The 25,801-nt window shown below is 46.9% G+C and overlaps 3 protein-coding genes and 1 pseudogene across 10 annotated transcripts; 2 read left to right on the top strand and 2 right to left on the bottom strand.

Annotated features, from left to right (window-relative positions):
* LOC8069357 (U5 small nuclear ribonucleoprotein 40 kDa protein) lies at positions 393-5,424 on the top strand. The gene is made up of 2 exons (XM_002438729.2): positions 393-606; positions 3,895-5,424. Exon 2 carries the CDS (start codon positions 3,925-3,927, stop codon positions 4,954-4,956), a length of 1,032 nt encoding a protein of 343 aa, XP_002438774.1. The 5' UTR covers positions 393-606; positions 3,895-3,924; the 3' UTR covers positions 4,957-5,424.
* Positions 5,535-24,910, top strand: LOC8058446. 7 transcript variants are annotated; one of them, XM_021449240.1, is made up of 5 exons: positions 5,535-6,154; positions 6,547-6,699; positions 7,305-7,361; positions 7,452-7,521; positions 24,822-24,910. In XM_021449240.1, exons 1-4 carry the CDS (start codon positions 6,015-6,017, stop codon positions 7,477-7,479), a joined length of 378 nt encoding a protein of 125 aa, XP_021304915.1. In that variant the 5' UTR covers positions 5,535-6,014; the 3' UTR covers positions 7,480-7,521; positions 24,822-24,910. The 7 variants fall into 7 exon arrangements, 6 of the variants coding, with proteins under 6 accessions (XP_021304915.1, XP_021304912.1, XP_021304917.1 ...); XM_021449237.1 differs by lacking the exon at positions 24,822-24,910 and adding an exon at positions 11,198-11,313; XM_021449242.1 differs by lacking the exon at positions 24,822-24,910 and adding an exon at positions 9,834-9,918.
* Positions 9,135-14,134, bottom strand: LOC8069356 (annotated as a pseudogene).
* Positions 17,226-25,792, bottom strand: LOC8058444 (probable RNA-dependent RNA polymerase SHL2). 2 transcript variants are annotated; one of them, XM_021449235.1, is made up of 3 exons: positions 25,658-25,792; positions 19,028-25,530; positions 17,226-18,301 (listed from the first exon to the last, which is right to left on the bottom strand). In XM_021449235.1, the coding sequence occupies exons 2-3, from the start codon at positions 21,926-21,928 to the stop codon at positions 17,483-17,485; spliced, it is 3,720 nt and encodes a 1,239-aa protein (XP_021304910.1). In that variant the 5' UTR covers positions 21,929-25,530; positions 25,658-25,792; the 3' UTR covers positions 17,226-17,482. The 2 variants fall into 2 exon arrangements, with proteins under 2 accessions (XP_021304910.1, XP_002437386.1); XM_002437341.2 differs by having other exon boundaries at positions 19,028-25,769.

Here is a 25,801-nt window from a genome sequence, read left to right as displayed (position 1 = left end):
AGCATTTATGAAGGATAATATAGAGTCTCTTGAGAGGCAACGGATCTAGTGCAAACTCAACTCCCGTGCAAACTATGCAAACTCTAATCTAGACCGCAGGATGTTAATCCAAGGGGGCGCATGAGAGAGGTGGAAGGAGGGATTTGTAAAAGTGTGATTAAGAGCGGGCGGTTAAGTGCAAAATGACCCAATCTCTCCGCGCCCTTCGATCAACATCCTGCGGTCCAGATTAGAGTTTGCACAGTTTGCACATAAGATGAGTTTGCACTAGATCCGTCCTCTTGGGATTGCTCTTGTGCTTAGAGTTGGGTTAGCTGTTTGAAGTATTGGGCCAGTTGGGCCGAAACTCCAAAATAGAAACAACCCCAACTCCGCGGGAGCTGGTCCGAGCCTCCGAAGCCTGCTAGATTGCCGCTGCAGCCCTTCGTTTTCTCGTTCCATTGCCCTGCCGGCCGCCGCCAACCCCAGCCCCCGTTCTCCGGCCCGCCGCGCATTCCTCTCCCTCTCTCGTGGCAACGACGAGCGACAAGTCGCTGGCTCGCTGCCGCCCTACGCCAGGTGCTCCAGGTCTTCTTCGGTCCCTTCGCCGGCGACGAGCACTGCCAGGTACGCGCATCCCGGTGTCTTCCCTTCCCTGCTGTGCGAAACCGTGCACCCAAACCCTGTACTTGGATCTGATATAATTAGAAGTGTATACATGTATATGCTTACTAACTTCAATTGTTTTGCAAAAAAAATAATATCGGGTGTACATGTGTACACCCATGTCGTTTACTTGGTCCGCCCTTGTCCCTTGGTATAGCTGGAAAAGTAGGGTTTCGTGTTATGATTATGAATCTGTGCTCAGATTGTTACTTCAGAATCAGGCTCTATCGTTGCGTGCCTAGATTTCGACTTCGGAAAGAGTTGCCAAAAAAATATTTGATGCACTTGACTTGGTGATGCTTTTGCTGGTAGTGAATTCGTGAATGTGAGCTGTGTTTCATTTTGTCAATTTCTAGTATAGGGAACTATTTAGACTGAATTGTCAATGGTAACACAAATTTGATGGTTGCTTGTAACAGTTTGCTCTCTTTAGTAGCGAAAGTGCAGCAATTTGGGAACATGGTGTCCAGGGGGTTTAATAGTTCTCAAATTGTAGATTTAGTTGTGTGAACTCTTAGGTGCTGTTTGGATGGGATCAAGATTCTTAGATCTAGGATCCCACGTCATCCAAGTTTCATTAGATTTAGGGGTTCTAAAAATTTGTGAGTAGATAATGCCTGTTTGGATGGTGTAGAGATTTTTCTTTAATCCAAGTTCTCAGAGCCCCAAAGGATCCAAATGCGCTTTAGATTGTACATGTAAATTAGTTTATGCAAATTCCAAACTTAACTGTTCAACTTAAGATATTATGTGATGTTTTAATATATTGTACTTTTAGTTATTTTCTACTTCTATACTGAAACGCTTGGCAAATTTATGGTTGTTTAGCTAATTGCTCATTGGATCATATCAAATTGTGTATTGGTGCATTGGCTTGGCATGCACTCGAAATTAAAATCCTAGATTGGCCTCTGTTTGTTTCTACCACTGGCCGAGGGGCTAATCTGTTTGAGAAATATCATTATAGTTGACACAAGATAGATGTTGCTAGAATTCAATTTGTGCCATTGCATTACACATACTTTTGTTCTACAAACACACATGTATGGGCATTCCATGTAAAACATTGTTAATACTTTTGTTCATATTCAATGTACAGAACATTTAGCTTATCTAGGCTCCTCTGTAAATAATAGTGTGTAGTGATATTCTATGGTACTGAGGATCGAAATTAATGCCCCTGCGTGTTTTAGCTCCCAGCAGAATTCAGGTTCACATACAATTTGCATTCACGCACATAATGTGCTGCATCTTGCTAGCTTCTAGACCCAAAGCCACTCCAGTTCCAGTCAACTTTGTGCATGGCTGACTGTCACCAAGCCAAAAAACTCTGACCTTGTGATGTCTTCCTGTTATTCTGCTGCAACACCTAACATCTTATCTGTGTTCACTCCTGCCCCGTGGTCCCTGCGAAGTTCTCCTGTGCCTCCTACAATACGTGGATACATCTGACACATATTAATACATGGGCCGATACATATCTACGCGATGGATACGGCCCAACCAACCCAGCAAGAGGCAGACCGCATAGTAGTAACCTGCCCACCCCTGACCCTGACCCTAGCTTAGCCCCTCCCGAGTCGTGTCTCATTTGCGCCGCCTCCCGCACTCGGTAGCACTGAGCGCCGACGAAGCAGTGAGAGGAGCGAGTGCTGCCGCTTGCTGGCCGACGTCGACGAGTCTCCGCAAAAGGCAGTGACCACACCGGTGAGTTCTTCCTTCTCTGCCAAACTGCCGATCCACACGGTAAGAGCCATCATGACATCCACAGGACTGGGGATTGGGGAGAAATCCGTTGGCACAGCGTGGATCTGGCGACCTCCGGGCTTCGGTGTGTGGTGACCAGTGAGTTTATCGCCTTCCGGCCTTGCCCATTCTCAATCTACTCTGTTTTTTCAGTTCTTGTTCTCCACTTCCTCTCCCTGTTTCTGATTAGTGTTATTTCTGTCCACCAATCTAGTATCCAGTAGATGGCATCTCTAATTTGAGTAGTGCTAGTGCTTCTGCTAGTTGCCTCTCCCTGTTCCTGATTAGTGATATTTCTATCCACTTATCCAAGTATCCAGTAGATGTCATCTCCAAATTTTCTCCAAATCTGAGTAGTGCTAATGCTAGTGTAGGATATGTGGCCAACAGACATTAAGGCTCCATTGTGGCATCATGTCAACATTCTGGAGAGGCCTAGGACTGGTGGAGGGAGTGCGTTATCGAGATGCAAATATTGTCCAACGGCGAATGCAAAAGCTCAGTAGCTGCACTAGAGTTGAAGCACATTTGCTGCAAAAATCAGGAAGGGGGATAAGTAAATGTCCAAGGGTTACATTTGAAATGCTTAGTGAAATGTGGAACTAGAGGAAAGAGGGAAGCAACACACTGAATGATAGCAAAAGATTGCTATTTTCTTGTTTGTCAATTTCTCATATTATGGACTTATGGTGAACTCACTAAACTCTAGTATGGACTTGTGTTTGTGAATTTCATGTATCACTATAATGTATGCAGTATGCAGTATGAACTTATGAAGTTATGTATTAAAATTTTAATTATTGTTTATTTGTATTAAAAAATACTAAATGTATCTGCATATTGTTTTTTTGAGAAATTGTCGTATCCACATATCCGTATCCTTCCAGTACCGATACACGTATCCGTATGTGTGCTGCATCTCATGTGACCTGTGGCCAGTTTTGGTAGCTGACACTACTCCCTTCAGTCGCAGAAGACTGGTGTTTTGTAGATGGACCAGGTCCCCCGAACAGAACTTCAACATTTCTACTATAATGTATTTGTAGACTGCCAAAGTTTTTTATGATAATGAAACTATTTTTTGAGAAAAAAAATCCATCCTGTCCATTTTCAAATGTTTGGTATCACCGTAAACAAATTTAATTGATTATCAAAATTTTGATTGGTTGATTGCATGTAAACGAGATCATGGTTATATATGCCAAGTTTGAACTAGCTTCAGCTATTGTTTAGTTATTTTTCCACACATGACCTAACATTTTGGCTTGATCGTTGCTAAAATGCTGTTTTTATTGGCATTTGTTATATCATTTTACTATTTGGATATACTGAGCTGGGGACTTCACTTCCATTCTTTGTCAAAGACACTGATTTGTAGAGATAATTCGCTGTGATTCTATATACATGGTTATAAAATGTGATTCTCTGATTCTCTATTGTGGTCTGTGTGTGATACTGTGATGTGTGATTTGGGCAGCTATCTTATAATTTTCCTTGCCACAGGAATTTGATCTTATATATACAGACTTCAAGATGTTCTCGGCTCCAGGCAACAATTCTTTGGCTCTTGTAGCCCCACGACCAGGGATGGAGCTGGCTAATGTTCAACATCCCAATCAGGCTCCAGGGCCTGGAGGCAAACAGCGCACATCCAGCCTGGAGGCACCGATAATGCTACTTACAGGTCACCAGAGTGCTATCTACTGCATGAAGTTCAATCCTGCAGGAACTGTGATAGCATCAGGTTCCCATGACAAGGATATCTTCTTATGGTATGTCCATGGTGAATGTAAGAACTTCATGGTACTGAGAGGGCACAAGAATGCTATTCTTGACCTTCAGTGGACTACTGATGGGACCCAGATCATCTCTGCAAGTCCTGACAAGACTGTGAGGGTCTGGGATGTTGAGACTGGCAAACAAGTTAAGAAGATGGCCGAGCACTCATCATTTGTCAACTCATGTTGCCCAGCACGGAAGTGGCCACCTCTTGTGGTTAGTGGTTCAGATGATGGTACAGCAAAGTTGTGGGATTTGCGCCAGAGAGGGGCGATACAGACTCTTCCTGACAAATATCAGATCACAGCTGTTAGCTTCTCAGAGGCAGCAGATAAGGTATTCACTGGTGGCCTTGACAACGACGTCAAGTGGTGGGATCTTCGCAAGAATGAAGTGACAGAATATCTCAAAGGACATCAGGACATGATCACTGGGATGCAGCTTAGTCCTGATGGATCTTACCTCCTCACCAATGCAATGGATAACGAGCTCAAGATCTGGGATCTGCGCCCTTACGCACCAGAGAACAGGAACATCAAGACTCTTACAGGTCACCAGCATAACTTTGAGAAGAACCTTCTGAAGTGTAGCTGGTCGCCGGATAACCGCAAGGTCACTGCTGGGAGCGCAGACCGCATGGTCTACATCTGGGACACAACGTCAAGGCGCATCCTGTACAAGCTTCCTGGGCACAATGGTTCTGTCAACGAGACTGCTTTCCATCCCACCGAGCCGATCATTGGATCTTGCGGCAGTGACAAGCAGATCTATCTTGGGGAACTTTAAGGGACTATCAGTTCTTTTTCAGCTAGAAGATGTTCTTGTGACACTTTGGTGAGTAGGAGAAAAGGAGGCATCCTGTTCATTTGCCAGAGTTGGAGTACTCGTTTGGCTATCAGGATATGGATGTCATTTGTAGATTGTCTTAGCCTATTCAGCCCAGTTGGGTCTGTGGTCTGCCGTTCACAAACTGCTCCATGCTTTGTACCTTCTGGCATTCTGATGTTAAACTTGATGCCATGCTTGAAGGTCACTGATTGCATGTACTGTGTCTAGAACCATACTCTCCAAAAACTTGCCCGCCTTAGTGCTGTATGCCATATTGTTATCTTTTCTAGTCGTCTGAAACTAGTTGGAGAAGTGATACCGCCTTCCTGGCACGATTTGAAATGTATCTCTCAAAATTCTCCTTGTTCTGTGCTTGTGCTCTTTGCAACAATTGTCGGTGCTGGAGAGTTAACAGCTGTTTTATTAGTGATGAAGATCGAGCGCTTGTGGAAGCTGCCAAGTGATTGTTGCTTCACTGGGCCTGGAGTGATCATATATGAGCATAATTACATATACTCCCTCTGTCTCGAAATAATCAAGGAGTCAAACAATTTTATTTTGACTAAATATGTACACAGAAGTAATAATGCTTATGATATTTGATACAAATCATTAGATTAATCACAATATATATATTTTTACAATAAATCTATTTAGAGATAAACATCGATATTATTTTATAAATCTAGTTAAATTTTAGATTGGTTGACTTACATCTCTGCTCGCCTGAAAAACGAGTCGTCAACTTTCAGCGTCGCGATCACCCTACCCCGTAAATGCTCTGCCCCGCTCCGCCATATGCTGCCGTCCCGCTGCCCTGCGCCGCGCCCGGCCCTCAGCCCATCCCCATCTAGTTCGCCACGCCGCCGCGCCGCCCGTCTGACACGACGTCCCACCGCCCGGCATTCGCGGAGGAGAATATGGAGGCGCAGGCGGAGGCGCCATCCCGTGCCCATGCGTCTGCTACGGGACAGCCTTCCGCCTTCCAATGTGGTGCAGTCTGTGCGTACGCTTAAATGGACATAGCGGTCGAAGAGCCCGAGGTGAGCGGCGCGGCGGAGATCGCGGCGGTGCTCATCGCCGCCCACCCACACGGCAACTCCGTCGCCGTGGCCATCGCCATCGCCATCGGGTCCGGGCTCCTGTTCGATCTCAGGTTTGGAAATTGGAAGGCCCTCTTCACTTTTATGGCTGCTTCCTAATTAAACATGGACCTGTTATGCATAAAGTGCTCGTGTTTGATTACACGATAATTTTGATGGAGGAGGTGGTAGTGCGGTTTTGAACTGAATAAATCTTATTATCGTTAGGTTGTATTCTCATATAACTTAGTTTCTTGTGGGGAGGAATGTGAAATTTTCTTTAAGAAAACAATGCACTTTTGTAAATCTGGTTGTGTAAATTGTTACTAATGGAATTGCCAGGTTCTAGGCGCTTAGTTTTATTTCGCTGAATCCTGAATTCACATGTTCCAGTGAGAAGTGGAGCGCCTTTCTTTACATTTCACTTGGTGGAATGTGCAAGCAAATATTTACTCTGTTCCTCCAGGGCTGCTCTGTCAAATGGTTGTGGCGGCGGTTCTCATTCAGACACTATAAGAGCTCTTTGCTTCATTGTGAGTGGAGCTTTGTTTGCATCTGCTGGTGACGACAAACTTGTGAAGGTTTGGAAGACTGACTCCTGGCGTTGCATCCGGACTATGTAAGTGCCATGCTTCTCTTCTTTTCTCAAATCTCATTGCCGATAGCATAATTAGCACAGTGGGTCTTCAAGTTTGTTGTATCAGTAGTCTTGAAATATGTTCCATTGCAATAATTGCATTTTTGCAATTGATATTATTATTTAACTAAAAAGCCCTGTTCATCATTTTTTATGTTAATTCTGTTATAGAATTTCATTATATAGTTATGTACATCAAATTTCACACATTAAGAATTTGTTGCAGTGTTTTCAATTGCATAACTTTGGAGAAGAGGGTACGATGACCTGTATGTAACTTGTGCAGATAAATTTGTTGTTTGAAATGTTTGGTTTATCATTTTGCGGGAAGATGGTGCAGAGCAGGTTTCAGTTGATAATAAACCTATGTCAATTCTTGGTCAATATTGTAGTATCATCACCAACATGGTATGAACACGTTTTAAAATTTTATATTACATGTGCCATGTATTTGTACCTCCTATATTTATTTCGTAGTGAAATTGTAATGTATTGACAAACCAACAAATTCTGCTACACTTCAGTTTTATTTGTTTCACCTTTCATGTCTTGTATAACCATGCTTTACCATTTGATTGGGATTGCAGAAGTTTTCGCGAGATGGATGGTTCATTGCTACTGGTGGCAGGGACTTCAAAATATGAGTATGTCTTCTGTTCTTTGCACTGATTGGAAGCTGCATCAATGGATAAACTTGGACTTATAATCTTATTATGTTGGCATTAATTTTAAAGGTCACATTATTCCCGAAGAATCCTCTAAAAGAGCCCCTGAAACACAAAGCTTTTGCGTTGGCCATACAAAGTATGTTTGGTGTACATTGCAATTGTTTACAATTCTATTCTATTTTTTGGTCCTTTTAATATCCGTAACAAATTGGGTTTACTGGCTACGTCTGATCATATAAGTTTCAGAGCTTAGTCTATGACTTGATAATTGGTTGTGACTCTTCTTGTAGCGTTGTGTCATGCATTGCCTTCACTAGCATATCTGAAAACTAGAGCTCTCATATCAGGAGGAGGTGATTCAATTGTGGGTACATAGTCTCTTAAGTATATTGACATATACTTTTAGTTGACATGTCTAGTTCTATTTAATGCTTGCCATCTGTTGATGGGGATCCTCCCCCTCTTAATTACTAGAATAGCCTCTTGTATCTTTGTAATCTCCATGTTATTTTATCAATGAAATACTTGAGCCTGTTTATGATCTAATATGGCATCAAGAGATCCTCACAATCCCGCGCTTATACTTGCTCACTCACTCCCTATCGCTACTCCTCCCATGGTTGTTGAACCTTCTCCTAACGCAGCTGTTGCACAGATGGACAAGGAGAAGGCCGACCAAGAAGATGCCACTATGACTGCCACGTGTGTGTGGATGCTGACGCCCAAGCTTGTGTCAGTGTGACCCTCGCCACTCTTTAACGCCGAGTGTGCTAACATTACCGCTCTAAAAAGGGGAGTCGCTGCCTTTTGTGATCGCATCGCCCTAACTTGCCCCACTAGTGATCGGCCAGTTGAATGCCCGCATGTAGTACGAATTGAAGCTACCTCCATCGCCAATCTTCATGTCGGCTTTCTAGGACATCTGCTTGGTGGTTCTCGACCCCTGTCTTTCCACTACCACTAGTGGGGCGACCTTGTTCTGCTTACTCTCTAGTGCTAAACACTCATCAACCATGCCCTCTCTGATGTGCGTTGTTTTGGCATTTTATCTTGGCACCGAATGGACTACGTCGTGCTGTCTTGTCTCTTTAATATGGCTACCATCAAACTTTCGGAAATCATTCGTGTCCGCAGTGGCATAGACCGTCCAAACCTATCCTTCATGGCACCTCAAAAACTTTCTCCAAGACCCCACCCTATGTGTTTTTCTTGGGTGCTCCAATCATAAGGGCTTTGGGGCTTGATCTCTCCTCCAACTGTGTCATCATTTCTCAAAATGGCATCTTAAATATTTCTTGCGTATTTTGTTAAAAGAGCACTAATGTACAATTCTTTTGCTTTCTTAGGTTTCAATTTTTTTTCAAAATTATTTTGGTATATATTACAGATCTTACCTAAGCACACGTGATTTGGGCCACATCTAAAAATTTGTCGATCTTGCTCCTGTCCATCTTGATAATGAAGGTTTAGTCTATCTTCGATGTTTTTTTTCATCCTACCAGTGCTAGTGTGGACCAAGCTAAGAACTTCTTCCCACTTCGGCAAGTCCTCTTCCATCTCCAACAAAGCTCGATCCAAATTGAAGATCCTTCTACTCTAGTGAGCTCTATTCCTAGATGTTCGAGAGGAAATATTGTCTTTAGCATGATAGTTGGAACACTCTCATGTAGTATCTAGATGGAATCCTAGGCTCTTCCCTTAAGTTTGATCGATCACTTGAGGTTGAATATCAAACGAAACATACTACCAGATATAGAGCTCTCTTTCTAATAGGGTTATGTACAATAGATCAATCGTAATTTCTGAAAAGCAAAATGGTAGTGGTCTTGCTTTAAAGCCATTGCATTGTTGCTTGCTAGATGAAAAGCAAAATGTAGGCTGACCTTCCCTCTTCAACTTTCATTTCTCCATGACACTTTTTTCTTTATTTGTGCCAAGTAATCAACTGGAATCCATGCAAAACTAAGTCTTGCGGGTGTTTTCTCATCATCAAGCTCCCTTAATCGGATAAATTCAGGGTGATACGTTACTTGGTACCATGCGGATGCCTTCATCTCATATGCTAGGTTTTTGCTGTCACCATAGGAGACATCAATGCTTTCAAAGATACTTCGGAACTCTTGGTGGAGTTTGGAATATGCATAGTTCAGCCTCTCTTTTAATTGATATTGATACTTCTTGTTATATCCAACAAGTGACCATATCTCCCCTGTCACAAGCTCAGCCTCACTGTGCACACCAAATTGATTGAGCAGGGTATTTAGCTGTGCTTCGTACAAGCACTTGCATTTCCAAGCATCCTCAAGAAAACTCAAGGCACCAGGAACTTCTAGATCAGTGTCGTATTGATTCTCATTTGAAATGCATGTGACTTGTGACAGCAAATCACCACTATTTTCCATTAGAATTGATCGATAGAGCCTTCCAAGGATCTTTTTTGATTTGTAGGAGATGGCATCTTCCTTTCCCATGAAGTCAGGATATTCTTTTGGTGAAAGGGATGGTGGCATTTTTACAATTTCTCCAGTCTTTGCGGAGTCCACAGCAATAGCTGCAAGTTCAGCCAACTCAACACACTTCGTATCCATTGCTCCATCATCACTCCGATCAGCATGAGCGACATGAGCATTGCATATTCGACCAAGGTTGTCATTTACCATGCTCTCCAAGTAGAAATCAATGGTATCCTGTACAAGAGCACAATATTCATTAACGAGATGTATGGCAATAAGTTTTTTTTTTTTTGTATACAAACCAAAGGAAGAAGCAATATGTAGAAACCAGATGATGAGGTGACTGGAGGTGCAAGTCACAGTTTTTCTATGTGACTGATCCGTTAGGTACTATGTATGTAAGCTAAAGGTGTGCATTTATGTTTCATTTTAATAAACAAGATTAAAAAATGAACATAGCAGCAGCCAGCTGGTAACAGGAGTTGCACTAGAGGTGTATTTATATTTTATTTATGAAGCAATATTTAAAAAAAGGAACTTAGCAGCAGCTGACAGGAGTTGCATAATCGATGCTGGTTTATTGTAGCTGAACTTCATTGCAGCGGAGTTGCATTGATTGAAGTAAAAAATATGCTGATTTGTTGTAGCTGAAGTTCATTGCAGCTGTTACAATTATACCACTATACCACATAGTACCAGACTACCAGCATACCAAGCATTATGTGTATGAGCATCAGTTCATTTTCAATTCAAAGACCTGCTTGGGACATTATGCTTGCTGACTTGCTTTTAGAATTTTCTCTAACCTAACTATACAAAGTGAATATACCACTTATATTTATTTTTAAAAATTGCTAAGGAACCTTTTGGTGTTGTACAAATATTGTTTTCACTAAAAATTTTAATTTAAACATTCTGCACAAATATTTAAATTTGAAAATAATATCACCATGATTATATTGTTTGTCTATCACCATCTAAAATAATAAATATTATAGATTGTCCCTCTAGTTTTTGTTTTGAACCATCTAATACAATGTTCTTAAACCCTAAAGGATATAAATCCATCTAGATTTCGACGCTAGAATTAAGGTTAGATGTACAATGATCATATTTCCCATTAATCATAGTTCTGGATGGGGGTGGTAAGCATATTGCATTTATTAGTGTGCATTCAAGTATGTGAAGACAGGAAAGAATAAGGCAAAAAAGACCATTTTAGATACACTATTTCTTCACTTCTGCATCCTAAGATGGGTCTAACTAGATGGTTCCTTATATATATATGACGTGTCAACTTAATAATAAACTGAACAAAGGGATAGTTGTACTTACTTGTTGATGTACTTCCCGTGGTAGTTGTTTTGATTTAGATGGGGAGTAGTCCATAGGCGTGCAACTCTTTCTCCCGGGAGGTACAAGATTTTCATCCCACGTCACAAAGTAGACGTCGCCATCAAGATCACTCCCAGAAGCTTCATTGGAGTGTGGCCTCTCCCCTTTCTTTGGGAAGACCAAGCAATCAACAAGGTGATGCAGTTCAGGCACATCCACCGCTTCAAGGATACGGACATCCCCTGGATGAAGGCATGGGTTCTTCGCCATTACAACTGTACCAACAATAATCTCTGCATTATTTTTGTATTCCGACGGAGATATTGAACCACGATTCATGTAATGGTTGTTGAGTGATGGTGTTGAGACCCGGATAAAACACTGTCCTTGCTCAAGGATCCCAAGTTCATCAAGACAGCCCATCAACCACCTTCCCTTGGGCACAAAAATCCACGTTTTGTCCAAAAGACCCTTCATCTGTGAGGCACAGATAGCCAATAGCATTGCTCTCAGGTGTGGCTCAGTTGCAGGAGCAAAGCCAGCAGTCAGCATCAGCCCTGCGGTACTTCCATGCTCAGGACAGGAACTTGTCACAATCTTGTACGCCACATCGGTGTTTGACAAAATCCTTTTGAGATTACCTAGCATTGCTTCCTGCATTTGCCAAAAAACATCATCTGGGACACCCAAGCTGGTCAGCAATGTTATAATCTGGCGGTTCAAGAAAGCTGGCTGAAACTTTGTCCACGACACCACTTCTATCACAGGGTGTACAGACTCAAACTTCCTCATGCTTGGCCTAAGAGACATCATCCGCATCCCATCATTATGTCTTGGCGAGACAGCTACAACACCCTTGAACCCTGCATATCTAATCTGGTACGCGGATGGGGCGTAGATATCTGTTAGTGGTAACCTCTTGGCAACTTCCAACGCGAGGTCCTGCGTGATTATCCCAATTCCATCAGAGAAATTGTATCCATTATGAATGACATCCTCAAGATACTCATTGACCTCACAAGGCTGCATTGTCACCGTTGCATACGAAGATGTGAAGCACAGCCCCATTCGAGCAGCGTGCTTCGCGGGATTCCTAATCGGGAACTGCCCCATCCACTCCTTCATGCTTGCGACAGTTGTTGTTCCATCCTCAGCAAAGAACCAAGCTGACTTTTGCTTCAGCTGGCTCGTTGAGAATGCAAGGAACGAGTATTTCCTGCCGCACATGGTGAATCCCTCTGTCAAGATTGTTTGGACACGCCTGTAAACTGTTGTCATCTGTTGGGACGAGCTGGACATCGAGTCCTTAACAAAAGGCACCACATGGAGGCTCAATGCATGAGAGTTCAGCGGCAGCATACCCTCATCAACAAAAGTAACCCTCAAGAAGCGATCTGACACTTGACGATAATGCCGGGTAACGCGGTTAGAGCGCTCCACTTGAGGTGGCATACAGTATGCTCTTGTTGGAGTTATGATCAGTCTCCGCACCTCAAAAACATTGTAATCACCAAACTTTCTGCTGCTACTGTTTGAGAGAAGATTGAGATTCTTGGCAGCCCTAACCTGTGCGTTCTTCAACCTTGAGCATGGATCATTACAAACTTGATGAAGCTTTGTGCCGAACAATTCTGTCAACGCAGCCACATTCACATCTTCCTGTGCCCTCCTCAGCAAACTGAAGAACTCGGACGTCAGCTGGTGTGGATTGACTATCCCGTTGTGGATCAGCACATTAACCAAGTACAACTCCGGAAACCGCAGGCCTTCGTCGTGCCGCAGGGAGAAGAAGACGTCCAGCATTGGCCTCCCGAAGTCCGGCTCCTCAAGCACGGTGACCCCCCGGCACCGGCTGTCACAGACGTCGACGGGCACCCCCTGCTTCTTCATGTACTCCAGCGCAGCCCTCATCGTTGGCCAGAACCTCGCCGCGAAGGAGACCCGATACGCCGAGCACCGGCCGATCGCGCCGCTTGGGGTGACGTCGGTGGTCCGTATCCACGGGTCGTCGTCAACGTCGATCTGGTGGAATGGCACGCGGTCATGGACATCATCGCCCGCCGTTCTGTAGTACACGAGGGGCGCGGCGGAGAGCCGCAGGAGCAGCGAGTCATCTGCCTCGAACGCCAGGACCTCGGCGACGTCGGCGACGGAGAACTCGACCTTGACGTCGCAGCACAGCAGCACGGCCGGGCGGCGGTGGAAATCGGGGAACGTGAACGCAGTGTCGCGGGCGAACAGCAGCCGGCAGCAACCGGCGGACGGGTCGACGACGAAGTCGAGTGCCGAGGCGGAGGCGGAGTCGTCGTCGGTCCCGCGCCAGGCGACGAGGAAGGTGCCGGGCGCCACGACGTCGCCGACCTCGACGTGCGAGTCCGGGAACAGCATCGGCCGCCCCCTGGTGTCGTCAGTGCCGCCGTCCCGCGGCGGGCGGGCCGCCCGGCCATGTAGTAGGTAGCTGCTCTGCGCGGGGACGCGCTTCCTGAAGAAGTGGCCGGCGCGGTCAGCGGCGTTGGGGTGCTCGAAGTGGACGAAGGCGTGAGGGGCCACGACACCGTGCCGCGACGGCTCGTCCTGGTGGTGGAACACCGCTGCGTCGTCGTCGTCGGCAGGGTGGACGGGAAGCTGGAAATCCGGGTAGGACTCGGGCGGCGTGACGGAAGTCTTGACCCGGCACCGCCAGACCGTGCCGGCCAAATGCTCTAGGTCGTCGGCGAGGCCACGCGCCGAGAGGCCGGCGTCGAAGCCGGTCAGGACCACCCGCGTCGCCGGCTCCGTCGGCCACGCCACGGCGGCGAAGTTGTTGCGTCCCAGCGGCGGGCGGTCTGCGGTTTGCAGGCGGCGGCTTTCGTGAAGGTGGTGTTGGGTAGGCTTGGATGGCTTGAGAGAGCGGTGAAGATGAGCACGACGGCGAGCCGACTCGGGGCTGCGACTGCGACTGCGGCGGCTGTGCGCCGCCATCGCCGCTTTCGTCTCCTCTTGACTACTCCTGTTCTGCAGCGAGATTTATTGGCAGCTTGACCGAGTTATATATATAGATGCATGTATCATCAAGGGATATATACACCTGCATGCAAAATTATGGCTTTGACTAAATTATACAGTAGGTGCATGTAATGTACTATCAAGGGATACGTTTCCTGCTGCGTAGATACGTTTCCCTGAAACTGAAACCGTTGCCGATTCTATTTCATTGTTATGGTATATCCCTGAAAGGCTGAAACGGATCGAATTATTAGTGGTATCTATCGTATCCGGATTAGTTGCGGATCCTATTATTCCGTTGCACTCCAGTAGAATAGTAGCCCTGAAACGGCCATGTGGACCGTGGAGGGCTCGCCGCGCGCTGCCGGGCAGCTCGATCGCCACGGCGTTCACAAACCTGACTCCCGCCAGCGACGCCGCTCGTCACGGCATCACGGCGACCGGGGACGGGCAGCTTGCGCTGGTGGGCGACGACGCCGCGCCGACGGGAGCAGAGCAACAACGTGCTGTGGACGCCGCCCGCCCGTGTGCTCGAGCTCCTCGACTCTGGCGACCCTCCAGCTCCTCGCGCGGGGACGGCGGCACCGTGCTAGCTGTGGCCCAACGACGGCTGCAGCAGGACGACGTCGACACCATGGACAGACACGATGCTGTAGGGGTGACTGACGGCAACGACGACGCCATGGAGCCGAACCCGGCGTTCCGGCGGACTATGCATCCTCATTATATAGTGTTGATACAAAATGAGTTACTACTACTACTGTAATTATTATTACATCATGAATAGTAATGGTAGTGGTGACACTACACATTCCATCTTCTAGCACTAGGCTCTATCATCATCTCAAACAATGACGATCATTTAACGTGCATATTAGCAGCGCAGATGCTGGAAGGCGCGGTGGCGGCCGAGGAGTTGCCGGACCCTCTGGTTGTTACTTTGAGTCGTATCGTATCTGCAAGAGAGAGGGTGAGCGCGTGAGAGAGAGAGAGAACGTGAGACGGTCAGAGCCCCTCCGCCGCCGGCCACTAAATTCTCCGGTCTGCCGGTCGTAAAGCACCTGTTTCGACTGCTTTGCGCGACAGTGGAGTGGATGCTGGGCAGGGTTCAGGGCTCAGGCAACGGCAATGAGCGCCTTTTGCCACCGTCGTCTAGCGAAGGGGGGCCGGGGCGGGCAGCCAAAGGTAGCAAGCAGCCAAGACTTGGAGTTTGCTGTCGTTGCCAACAGCAGCTCTCCGCCGCCAGACGGTGGTCGGACCCGATGCTGTTTGAACTTCGTGGAGAGGACAGTCCCTCTGATCCCTGCTGCATTCTGCCTTCGCCACAGGATGGGCGTACAGCGGCAGACTGGAACTGGATCGCCGTCGATCATGCATGGCGCCAATCAGTGGAGTCCGATGTTTGCCACAACGGGCAGTGGCGCCCGCCGCCTTTTCGGGCGATGCAGTCGAAGATGAACCCGGCAACCTGTGTGCCACAGGGGTCGCTCGCCTGATCCTGTGCCATGCATGCCAACTGGGCCGCTGTTTGTTCGATCGACCAAGTTGCTACAAGCGCGTTGGGATTTGTGCCTGGCCAACAAACTAGGCCTGTCCTGTCCACGGTGCCGCCACCAAGACCCGTTGCGGTCGTCCGTCAAGAACACCATGGGGGGCTTCGAAACCAAGCGCTCCACGGTGACCGTCGCGCTGCTGGTGCTGGCGCTGGCCGCTGGCGTGCTGCCGCGAGGCTCTCGCGGTCTCCAATCTCTCCGCGCCGCACGACGACGACCACCCAGCAGCAGCAGCAGCAGCAGCAGCAGCGCGCGTCGAGCCGGTGGGTGGGGTACGCGGGCCGCGCGGCGGTGCACAGAGCCGAGGCGCTCGTCGCTGGGCGCAGGGCGCGCAGCGTCGCCGTTGGTTTAGCGGCCGCGGCTATCGAACAGGTGCCGGCGTGGTTCTGCGGTGACGGCGCGCCGGCGGTTCTCGCGGCCAAGATCCCCGCGTGCTGCGTCTGCGCGGCGTTCTACTACCATTGCCGCCGGAGGCGGCATGGCAGCGTTGGTGACGGTGGTGGTACATTGGACTATTGGAGCTTCAACGGATGTCGGAATGTTGTGAGATTGATGGTGCTTGGGACATGGCAGATGAATGTGAGGCCGAAGAATTTTGGAGCGCCTTGGCGTGCTTCAGGCTGACGTAGGCAAGACTGATCTGATCGCCGAGGAAATTTCAGAAGAGTTTTTTTTTTAACCATCCTTGGAGATATACAAAGAAGTAGTGCAATTATAACTTGTAACCAAGTCCAACTTACAATCAGCTGTACTGTACCTCTTTGTACAAGGATCATACAAAATTTCTTCAGAAGAGCAACATATGCCCAGATGCAAAAGAACAAATTACCATTCACCAAGGCAGTGGTGCTTATGGATCAATGTATTGCATGGACGTGCAATGAGATTCAGTCACATAGGTTTACCAGAAACATCAATTTAGTCACTATATCTAAAAAACTTTAATTGATCTTTACCAACGAACTGGTATAGCCATGAAAATGCAATCAGAAATAGCCAAGAAACTACAGCCACAAAGAGATAACTGAAAAGGAACCAGCGAACTAACCGACAATGCAGCATAATAAATTCATCAGAAACATCAACAAAATTGGTCACTACCAAAAAAACTTTTATATTATTTACCAACAAATTGGCATAACCGCCCAATGCACTCAAACTGCTTAATGTATATGTATCTATAGCCAAGCAACTGCAGCCACTCTCAAAGATAATGCAAGTGGAACTAACAAATTAATTAACAATGCATCATATGAACTTGTGAAAAGTGGAATCTAAACTATTCTTGTAGGGGTCCTACGCAAAATTCAGCAAACGTACCAACTCCATGTGCACTAACAGATAAGCCTGTCGCCCATTATTATAACCTCGTAAACTCTACAGAACAAAAACTTGAAATAACGTTCACACGTTTCTCCGCAAATGATGCGGAATCTACAGGATTATGGTGATTGACAAGATCTATGACAAATCAAATGAATCTACCAAAAAACCAAGTCATTAGAGGCAAACTGTTTAAGATAAACTTCCCCCATCGGAAGTGAAATGCTGAACAGATTAAGCAATTCGGTACAAATTCAACAACCCCTAAAGTTTGTTCAGTCACTTGAGGTGGAATATGAAACAAAACATCACTACGTGATATAGAGCTCTTTCTAATAAGGTCATATACAGTAGATAAATTATACATTCTGAAAAGCAAAATGGTAGTGGTCTTGCTTTAAATATATAGGATGCATCAAGTCAATGCACTGTTGCTTGCCAGATCCACTTAGAAAATGTAGGCTGACCTTCCCTCTTCAACTTTCATTTCTCCATGACACTTCTTCTTTATTTGTGCCAAGTAATCAACTGCAATCCATGCAAAACTAAGTCTTGCAGGTGTTTTCTCATCATCAGGCTCCCTTAATCGGATGAATTCGGGGTGATACGTTACTTGGTACCATGCAGATGCCTTCATCTCATATGCTAGGTTTTTGTTGTCACAATAGGAGATATCAATGCTTTCAAAGATACTTCGGAACTCTTGGTGGAGTTTGGAATATGCATAGTTGATCCTCTCTTTTAATTGATATTGATACTTGTTATATCCGACTAGTGGCCATATCTCCCCTGTCACAAGCTCAGCCTCACTACGCAGACCATATTGACTGAGCAGGGTATTTAGTTGTGCTTCGTACAGGCACTTACATTGCCAAGCATCCTCAAGAAAACTTAAGGCACCAGGAACTTCTAGATCAATGTCATATGGAGTCTCATTTGAAATGCATGTACCTTGTGACACAAAATCATCGCCATTTTCCCTTAGAATTGATCGATAGAGCCTTCCAAGGATCTTTTTTGATTTGTAGGAGATGGCATCCCCCTTTCCCATGAAGTCAGGATATTCTTTTGGTGAAAGGGATGGTGGCATTCTCACAATTTCCCCAGTCTTTGCGGAGTCCACAGCAATAGCTGCAAGTTTGGCCAACTGAATGCACTTCGGATCCATTGCTCCATCATCGCTCCGATCAGCATGAACAACATGAGCATTGCATATTCGACCAAGGTTGTCGTTTACCATGCTCTCCAAGTAGAAATCAATGATATCCTATTACAAGAGCACAATATTCATTAACGAGATGTATTATGGCAACAAGTATTTGTGTACAAACCAAAGGAAGAAGCAATATGTAGAAATCATGTGATAAGGTGATAGGAGATGCAAGTCACAATTTTCTATGTTAGTCATATATATATGTGGCTGATCAGTTAGGTACCATATATGTATGTAAGCTAAAGGTGTATTTATGTTTCATTTCAATAAATAAACAAGATTAAAAAGGGAACTTGGCAGCAGCTGACATCAGTTGCATTGGTCAAACAACGCAAAATGGATGCTGATTTATTGTAGCTGAACTTCATTGCAGTAGAGTTGCATTCGTAAAAAAAAGGGTAAAAGGGATGCTGATTTAATGTAGTTGACCTTTATTGCAGCTGTTTAAATTATACCACTATACCACAGTACCAGACTACCAGCATACCAAGCATAATGTGTATTAGCATTCATTAGTACTAATTTGTCTCCAAGCATCAATTCATTTTCAATCCAAAGACCTACTCAGGACATTATGCTTGCTGACTCTTAGCTTTTAGAATTTTATCTAACCTATACAAAGTGAATATAGAATTTATATTTATTCATAAAAGAAATCTTTTTTGTGTTGTACCAATATTTTTGTCACTAAAAGTATTATCACCATGGTTATATATTGTTTGTCTATCATCATAGGACATCTCAACTGAATAAAATGAAGAAAGGGATAGATGTACTCACAGATTGATGTACTTCACGTGGTAGTTGTTTCGTTTTAGCCGGGAAGTAGTCCATAGGGGTGCCGCTCTGTCTCCCAGGAGGTACAAGATTTTCATCCCACGTCACAAAATAGATGTCGCCATCAAGATCGCTACCAGAAGCTTCATTGGCGTGTGGTCTCTCCCCTTTTTGGGGGAAGACCAAGCAATCAACAAGGTGATGCAGTTCAGGGACATCCACCGCTTCAAGGATACGAACATCCCCTGGATGAAGGCATGGGTTCTTCGCCATTACAACTGTACCAACAATAATCTCTGCATTATTTTTGTATTCCGATGGAAATATCGAACCACGGTTCACGTAACAGTTGTTGAGTGATGGTGTTGAGACCTGGATAAAACATTGTCCTTGCTCAAGGATCCCAAGTTCATCAAGACAGCCCATCAACCACCTTCCCTTTGGCACAAAAATCCTTGTTTTATCCAAAAGACCCTGCATCTGTGAGGCGCAGATGGCCAATAGCATTGCCCTCAGGTGTGGCTCAGTTGCAGGAGCAAAGCCAGCACTCAGCATCAGTCCTGCAGTACTTCCATGCTCAGGACATGAGTTTGTCACGACCTCATACGCCACATTGTTGTCTGATAAAATCCTTTTGAGATTACCTAGCATCGCTTCCTGCATTTGCCAAAAAACAGCATCCGGGACACCCAAGCTGGTCAGCAATGTTATAATCTGGCGGTTCAAGAAAGATGGCTGAAACTTTGTCCAGGACAGCACTTCTAACACAGAGTGTGCAGACTCAAACTTCCTCATGCTTGGCCTAAGAGACATCCGCATCCCATCATTTTGTCCCGTCGAGACAGCTACAACACCCTTGAACCCTGCATATCTAATCTGGTATGTGGATGGGGCGTAGATATCTGTTAGTTGTAACCTCTTGGCAACTTCCAACGCGAGGTCCTGCGTGATCATCCCAATTCCATCAGAGAAATTGTATCCATTATGAATGACATCCTCAAGATACTCATCGACCTCACAAGGCTGCATTGTCACCGTTGCATACGAAGATGTGAAGCACAGCCCCATTCGAGCAGCGTGCTTTGCAGGATTCCTAATCGGGAACTGCCCCATCCACTCCTTCATGCTTGCGACAGTTGTTGTTCCATCCTCAGCAAAGAACCAAGCTGACTTTTGCTTCAGCTGGCTCGTTGAAAATGCAAGGAACGAGTATTTCCTGCCGCACATGGTGAATCCCTCTGTCAAGATTGTTTGGACACGCCTGTAAACTGTTGTCATCTGTTGGGTAGGGCTGGACATCAAGTCCTTAACAAGAGGCACCACTTGGAGGCTCAATGCATTAGCGTTCAGTGGCAGCATACCCTCATCCACAAAAGCAACTCTCAAGAAGCGATCTGACAATTGATGATAATGCCGGGTAACGCGGTTAGAGCGCTCCAGTTGAGGTGGCATACAGTATGTCCTGGTGGGAGTGATGATCAGCCTTCGCACCTCAGCATTGAAATCACCAAGCTTTCTGCTGCTGCCATGAAAGAGAAGATTGAGATTCTTGGTCGCCCTATCCTGCGCGTTCTTCAACCTCGAGCATGGATTACTACAAACTTGAAGCTTTGCACCAAACAATTCTGTCAACGCAGCAACATTGACATCTTCATGTGCTCTCCTCAGCAAACTGAAGAACTCAGACGTCAGCTGGTGCAGATTGACTATCCTATTGTGGATCAGCACATTAACCAAGTACAGCTCCGGAAACCACAGGTCTTCATCTTGCCGCAGGGAGAAGAACACGTGCTGCATTGGCCGCCCGAAGTCCGGCTCCTCAAGCACGGTGAACCCCAGCCAACGGCTATCTCGAACGTCAACAGGCACCCCCTGCCTCTCCATGTACTTCAGTGCGGTCCTCATAGTTGGCCAGAACATTGCTCCGAAGGAGACCCGATACGCCGAGCACCGGCCGATTGCACCACTTGGGGTGACATCGGTGGTTCGTATCCACGGGTCGTCGTCAGTGTCGATCAGGTGGAAGGGCACGCGATCTTGGACGTCGTCGCCTGCCGTGCGGTAGTACACGAGGGGCGCGGCCGAGAGCCGTAGGATCAGCGAGTCATCAGCCTCGAACACCAGGACCTCAGCGACATTGCTGACGGAGAACTCGAGCTTGATGTCACAGCACAGCACCACTGTGGGGCGACGGCAGAGGTCGGGGAACGTGAAGGCAGTGTCGCGAGAGAACAGCAGCCGGCAGCAACCGACGGACGGGTCGACGATGAAGTCAACTGCCGAGGCGGAGTGGTCGGTCCCGCGCCAGGCGACGAAGAAGGTGTCGGGCGGCACGATGTCGCCAAACTCGACACACGAGTCCGGGAAGAGCATCGGGCGCCTCATGTCGGTGCCACCGTCTCGCGGGCAGGCCGCTCGGCCATGTAGTAGGTAGGTGTTCTGCGCAGAGATTCGCATCTTGAAGAAGTCACCGGCGTGGTTCGCAGCCTTGAGCTGCTCGAAGTGGACGAAGGCGTGAGGGGCCACGCGACCGTGCCGCGACGGCCCGTCCGGGTGGAGCACCGCGGCAGCAAGGATGGCAGGTAGATGGAAGTCCGGGTAGGACTTAGGCGGCGTGATGGAAGTCTTGACCCGGCAGCGCCAGACCGTGCCTGCCACATGCTCCAAGTCATCTGCGAGGCCACGCGCCGAGAGGCCGGCGTCGAAGCCGGTCAGGATCGCCCGCGTCGCAAGCCCTGTCGGCCACACCATAGCGAAATTGCATCCTGGCAACGGGTGGCCTGCGGTTTGTCGACAACGTTCACGAGGATGGTGTTGGTTGGGCTTGGATGGCTTGAGAGAGCGATGAAGATGAGCACGACGGCGAGTTGACTCGGGGCTTCGACTGCGATTGTGAGCCGCCATAGCCGCTTTCGTCTTCTCGGCTACTCCTGTTCTGCAGCGAGGTTACCGCTTGACCGAGTTATATATATAGAAAGGTGCATGTGTCAAGGGAAGGGATACACAAAAATTATTGCTTTGACTAAATTATAGGATCCCTAAAACCATTGTCGATTCTATTTCATTGGTATCCCTGAAACAGGTCGAATTAGTGGTTGGTTCTTGCTTGGAGACATCTATCGTATCCGGATTAGTTGTCGTGCACTCCAGTAGAATAGTAGCCCTAAACCGTCCATGTGGACCATGGAAGGCTTGCCACTACCGGGTGCCACTAGTGCAGCAACGCTATGCCACAGCATTCGCAAAGCAACGCCGCTCGCCACAGCATCATGGCGGCCGGGCAGCTCGCGCTCGTGGGCGATGCCGTGCCAAGAGAAGCAACAACGTGCCGCAGATGCTGCCTATGTGCTCGTGCTCCTCAACTCTGGCATCCTCCGGCTCCTCGCAGACAGCGACACCGTGCTATGGTGGAGCTTTACGCACCCAAGAGACATGCTCCAACGTTGTATGTAAAGTAGAATAGTGTCCCTAAAACCGTTGCCAATTTGAGAAAACCAAGACTGCAAAAAGCTACGCCACAACATTCACAAACTAACTCCCACCAGTGAAGCCGCTCAACACGGCACGGTGCGCTCTTAGCATTCAACAACATGGAGGGCAGGCAACTCGCACTCATGGATAGTTTAGCACCAACGGCAGCGACAACATGTTGTGGACGCCGCCCGTCAACTCTAGCGGCAAGCGCACACCCGTCTTCCCGTTCCTCAACTCCGGCGACCTCCAGCTCCTCGCGGACGGTGGCACCGTGCTGTGGCAGAGCTTTGCGCAACCAAGAGACGCTCCTGGTGGGACTAGGACAGTCGTACAGGAAGCTCGTGTCCAACTTGTGGACATAATGCACCCTAGAGCGGTTCGGCCTAGGAGTCCAAGCGGACAGCGACGTTATCCTCTACGTGGACCTCTAGATCGTCAACGACGACCCAGATAGCGCCTAGCAGCAGGCATACACCAATGGCGGCAACGGCGAAACGATCGTCTCCTTAGACAAGCCTGAACACCTATACTACACGCTCAGCAATGGCACAATACAGATAAACTACTGAAGCACTGACGCCCATGACCAATTCCACAATTGGCGAGTACTGCGTCCGTCCTCCCGAAGAACTACTGCGGCGGGTCATCGTGGATAGTCTTTCGTGCGTCCCCTGATGACGGCAACACTAGGCGGAGTCGCGAGGCTGCAATCGTCTTCAAACACGTCCCCAATGACGGTTGCAACCTTGCGACTCGCCCTAGCGTCGCCGCCCTTGCATCCATCATCGCTGATCCCCCTCGCTTCCTCCTCCAGCATCTCGCCAGAGGATCCATCATTTTTTTAATAAGTTTTTCTAGTAGATTGAGACCTTAGGGTTAGAGTCTCTCCATGCCAAGTTTCTTGGTATTGGGGAGTTATCTCCTCCTCCTCCTCCTCCTCCCTCAGGAGATGAGGAGGAGGTAGGGTGCATTTGTTTTCTCCATGGTGCCTCTGTTGAAAACGAGGGCAACAATTACGACATTAACAACTTCCTGGCATGATGACATGGAGACTTTTCTTTGAACGGTGACATCAAGGCAGAGATGATGTCACCGCCATGGAATAATTTTCTCTGATCTCTTCTCCGTTTTGTTGTAGTTAGATCTGGTCACGGTGAAAGACTAGGTAGAATAAGTTTCATATCAGTCTTCTTCATTCTTCGGTGGCAGAAAGAAAAAGAAGTTTCTTAACTCTGCCTGCAAGAATATTGGTCGTTGTTCGTTGGAATATGTTCTCAAGCCTTTTACCAAGTGTTCACCTATACTGTTAGGTTTGGATTTGAGATTTGGAGCTATTCACAGCGTCGGTACAAAGTGTATTCTAGAGTGCTTATAACGTGATGTATACCCAGCTATAATATAATATAATTCTTCTTTCGTATACAAAAATGATGGCTACAGTAGGACGACATCTGGACTGCCGATGTGCGGTTTGGGGTCTTATTGCGTTGATGCCAAGGACAGACATGATGCTGTGGGGTGACGGCAATGACGGCGCCATGGAGCCGAACCCAGCATTCCGGCTCACCATGCACTAGGTGGAGCAAGTGAAACTAAATATTTTTCGCCGTACTAAGCCTCTGGCTTTCCTTCTCATTATATAGTGTTGATACAAAATGAGTTACTACTATAATTATTGCATCATGAGTAATGGTAGTGGTGTCGTGGTGATACTACACATTCCATCTTCTAGCACTAGGCTCTATCATTATTATCTCAAAGCAAATAATGATAGTGGTGACTCTGTACCTTCCATCGACCCAGGATTTAAAATTTAGGGTATGCCTAACTAGAAGTTTATTATCCAATATATAGTATAATTCGATATAAATTTGGTAAAAGGTTCAGTAAAAATTTGGTAAACAGTTCACACCAAAAAAAACCCAAAAGAAAGACACCAGACAAATGTTCATAAGCTGAATCACAAATTCACAAAACAGTTCAGAAACAAAAAAACAAGCCAAATAAAAAAGACACACCAGATGTATGCTCCATTCATAAACTGTTTACTACAGATAAACTTGCCAAAAGGAGAGAAGTGAATGGTAAAACTTGCTTCTATTCAGAACAGGAAACTATTTGGCATCTGTTTTTTGATTGTTGTGTTTCATCTAATCTGTGGATGATTGTAAGTGTCATTTTAGAATGGAATATTGGAAAAGATTTTGAATCCGTGGCTAACCTGTGGATTGCTAATAAGAGACATTCAGTTATGAATGTTGTTTCCTCTGCTGTCCCTGTCCTATGTACAATTTGGAAATTACGGAATGACTTGTGTTTTCAGGGAACTATTTGGTTGGGAATGAAGCCGGTGATAGTAAGTCTTGGAAGGATGCTCAGAAGATGGTTGGCGAAGTTCAAGCTGGAAATCAAGGAGAAATTGGAGGTGGTGATCCAACAGCTGGTAAGCAGGGCCAATGCGATGCCACAGATCAAGTGGAGGCAAGATACATCATAGTGGGTTCAATCCAATGTTCAGGCTTTGGTCACCTCCAGCGTTGTGACTCTCTGCATTTGCCTGAGCTAATCATCGTTCCGCTGGAGTGTGTGGTGATAGTTTGTCTAGCAAAGATTTGTAAGCTGGCCTTAAGGCTTTTCGTTTTGCTCTTGACGGGCGCGCCAACACGCTGCTCGGTTCATGTATCGTTACGCTATATGCTCTATATATAAAGCGGCGGATACCTTTCTTTCAAAAAAAAATCACAAAAACACAAATCAAAATCACCATTTCAAGCATCTGCAAATGTACACGGCAACATAAATTTCACAGCAAATCTCTACCAGTCTCTACAGTACTTACTGGAGATGGCCAGATGCAGTGGGAAGCCGGCGGCCGGAGGAGTCGCAATGGAGTGCTGGAACCTAGAGGATGTCGGACGGACAGACGGAACACTCGCAGACTCGCAGTGGCGGGGCGTCGCCGGCTCGCCGTGTCAGGCCAGAGCCCGCCATCCCGGCAGATCTAGCGTCCACGGAGCCGCGCTTAGCTGGACCTGGAGACCGCCAAGCGCCAAGGTCAGGACTCAGGATATGGCATGCAACTGAGGTCTCTGGTGCTGGTGCCCATTCGCGTGGCTGGGCCGAGCCGAGCGAGCGAGCGGCAACCATCTCACGGCTCACCGGCGAGCAAAGCAACAGCCACGGAAGTCAGGAAACGCGAGCGGCGGCGAGCGAGACGAAGAGCGAGCTGCGAACTTGCGAGTCGTGGGTAGTAGGGGCTGACGGGAACCAAACCCCTACTTCTTTTGATCTAGGTGCTCCCTT

Source organism: Sorghum bicolor, chromosome 10 (assembly GCF_000003195.3).
Source record: "Sorghum bicolor cultivar BTx623 chromosome 10, Sorghum_bicolor_NCBIv3, whole genome shotgun sequence".
In the NCBI taxonomy this organism is placed as follows: domain Eukaryota; kingdom Viridiplantae; phylum Streptophyta; class Magnoliopsida; order Poales; family Poaceae; genus Sorghum; species Sorghum bicolor.
The sequence above is the reverse complement of the archived record's forward strand: the minus strand, read 5'-3'. Positions and strand labels throughout refer to the sequence as shown.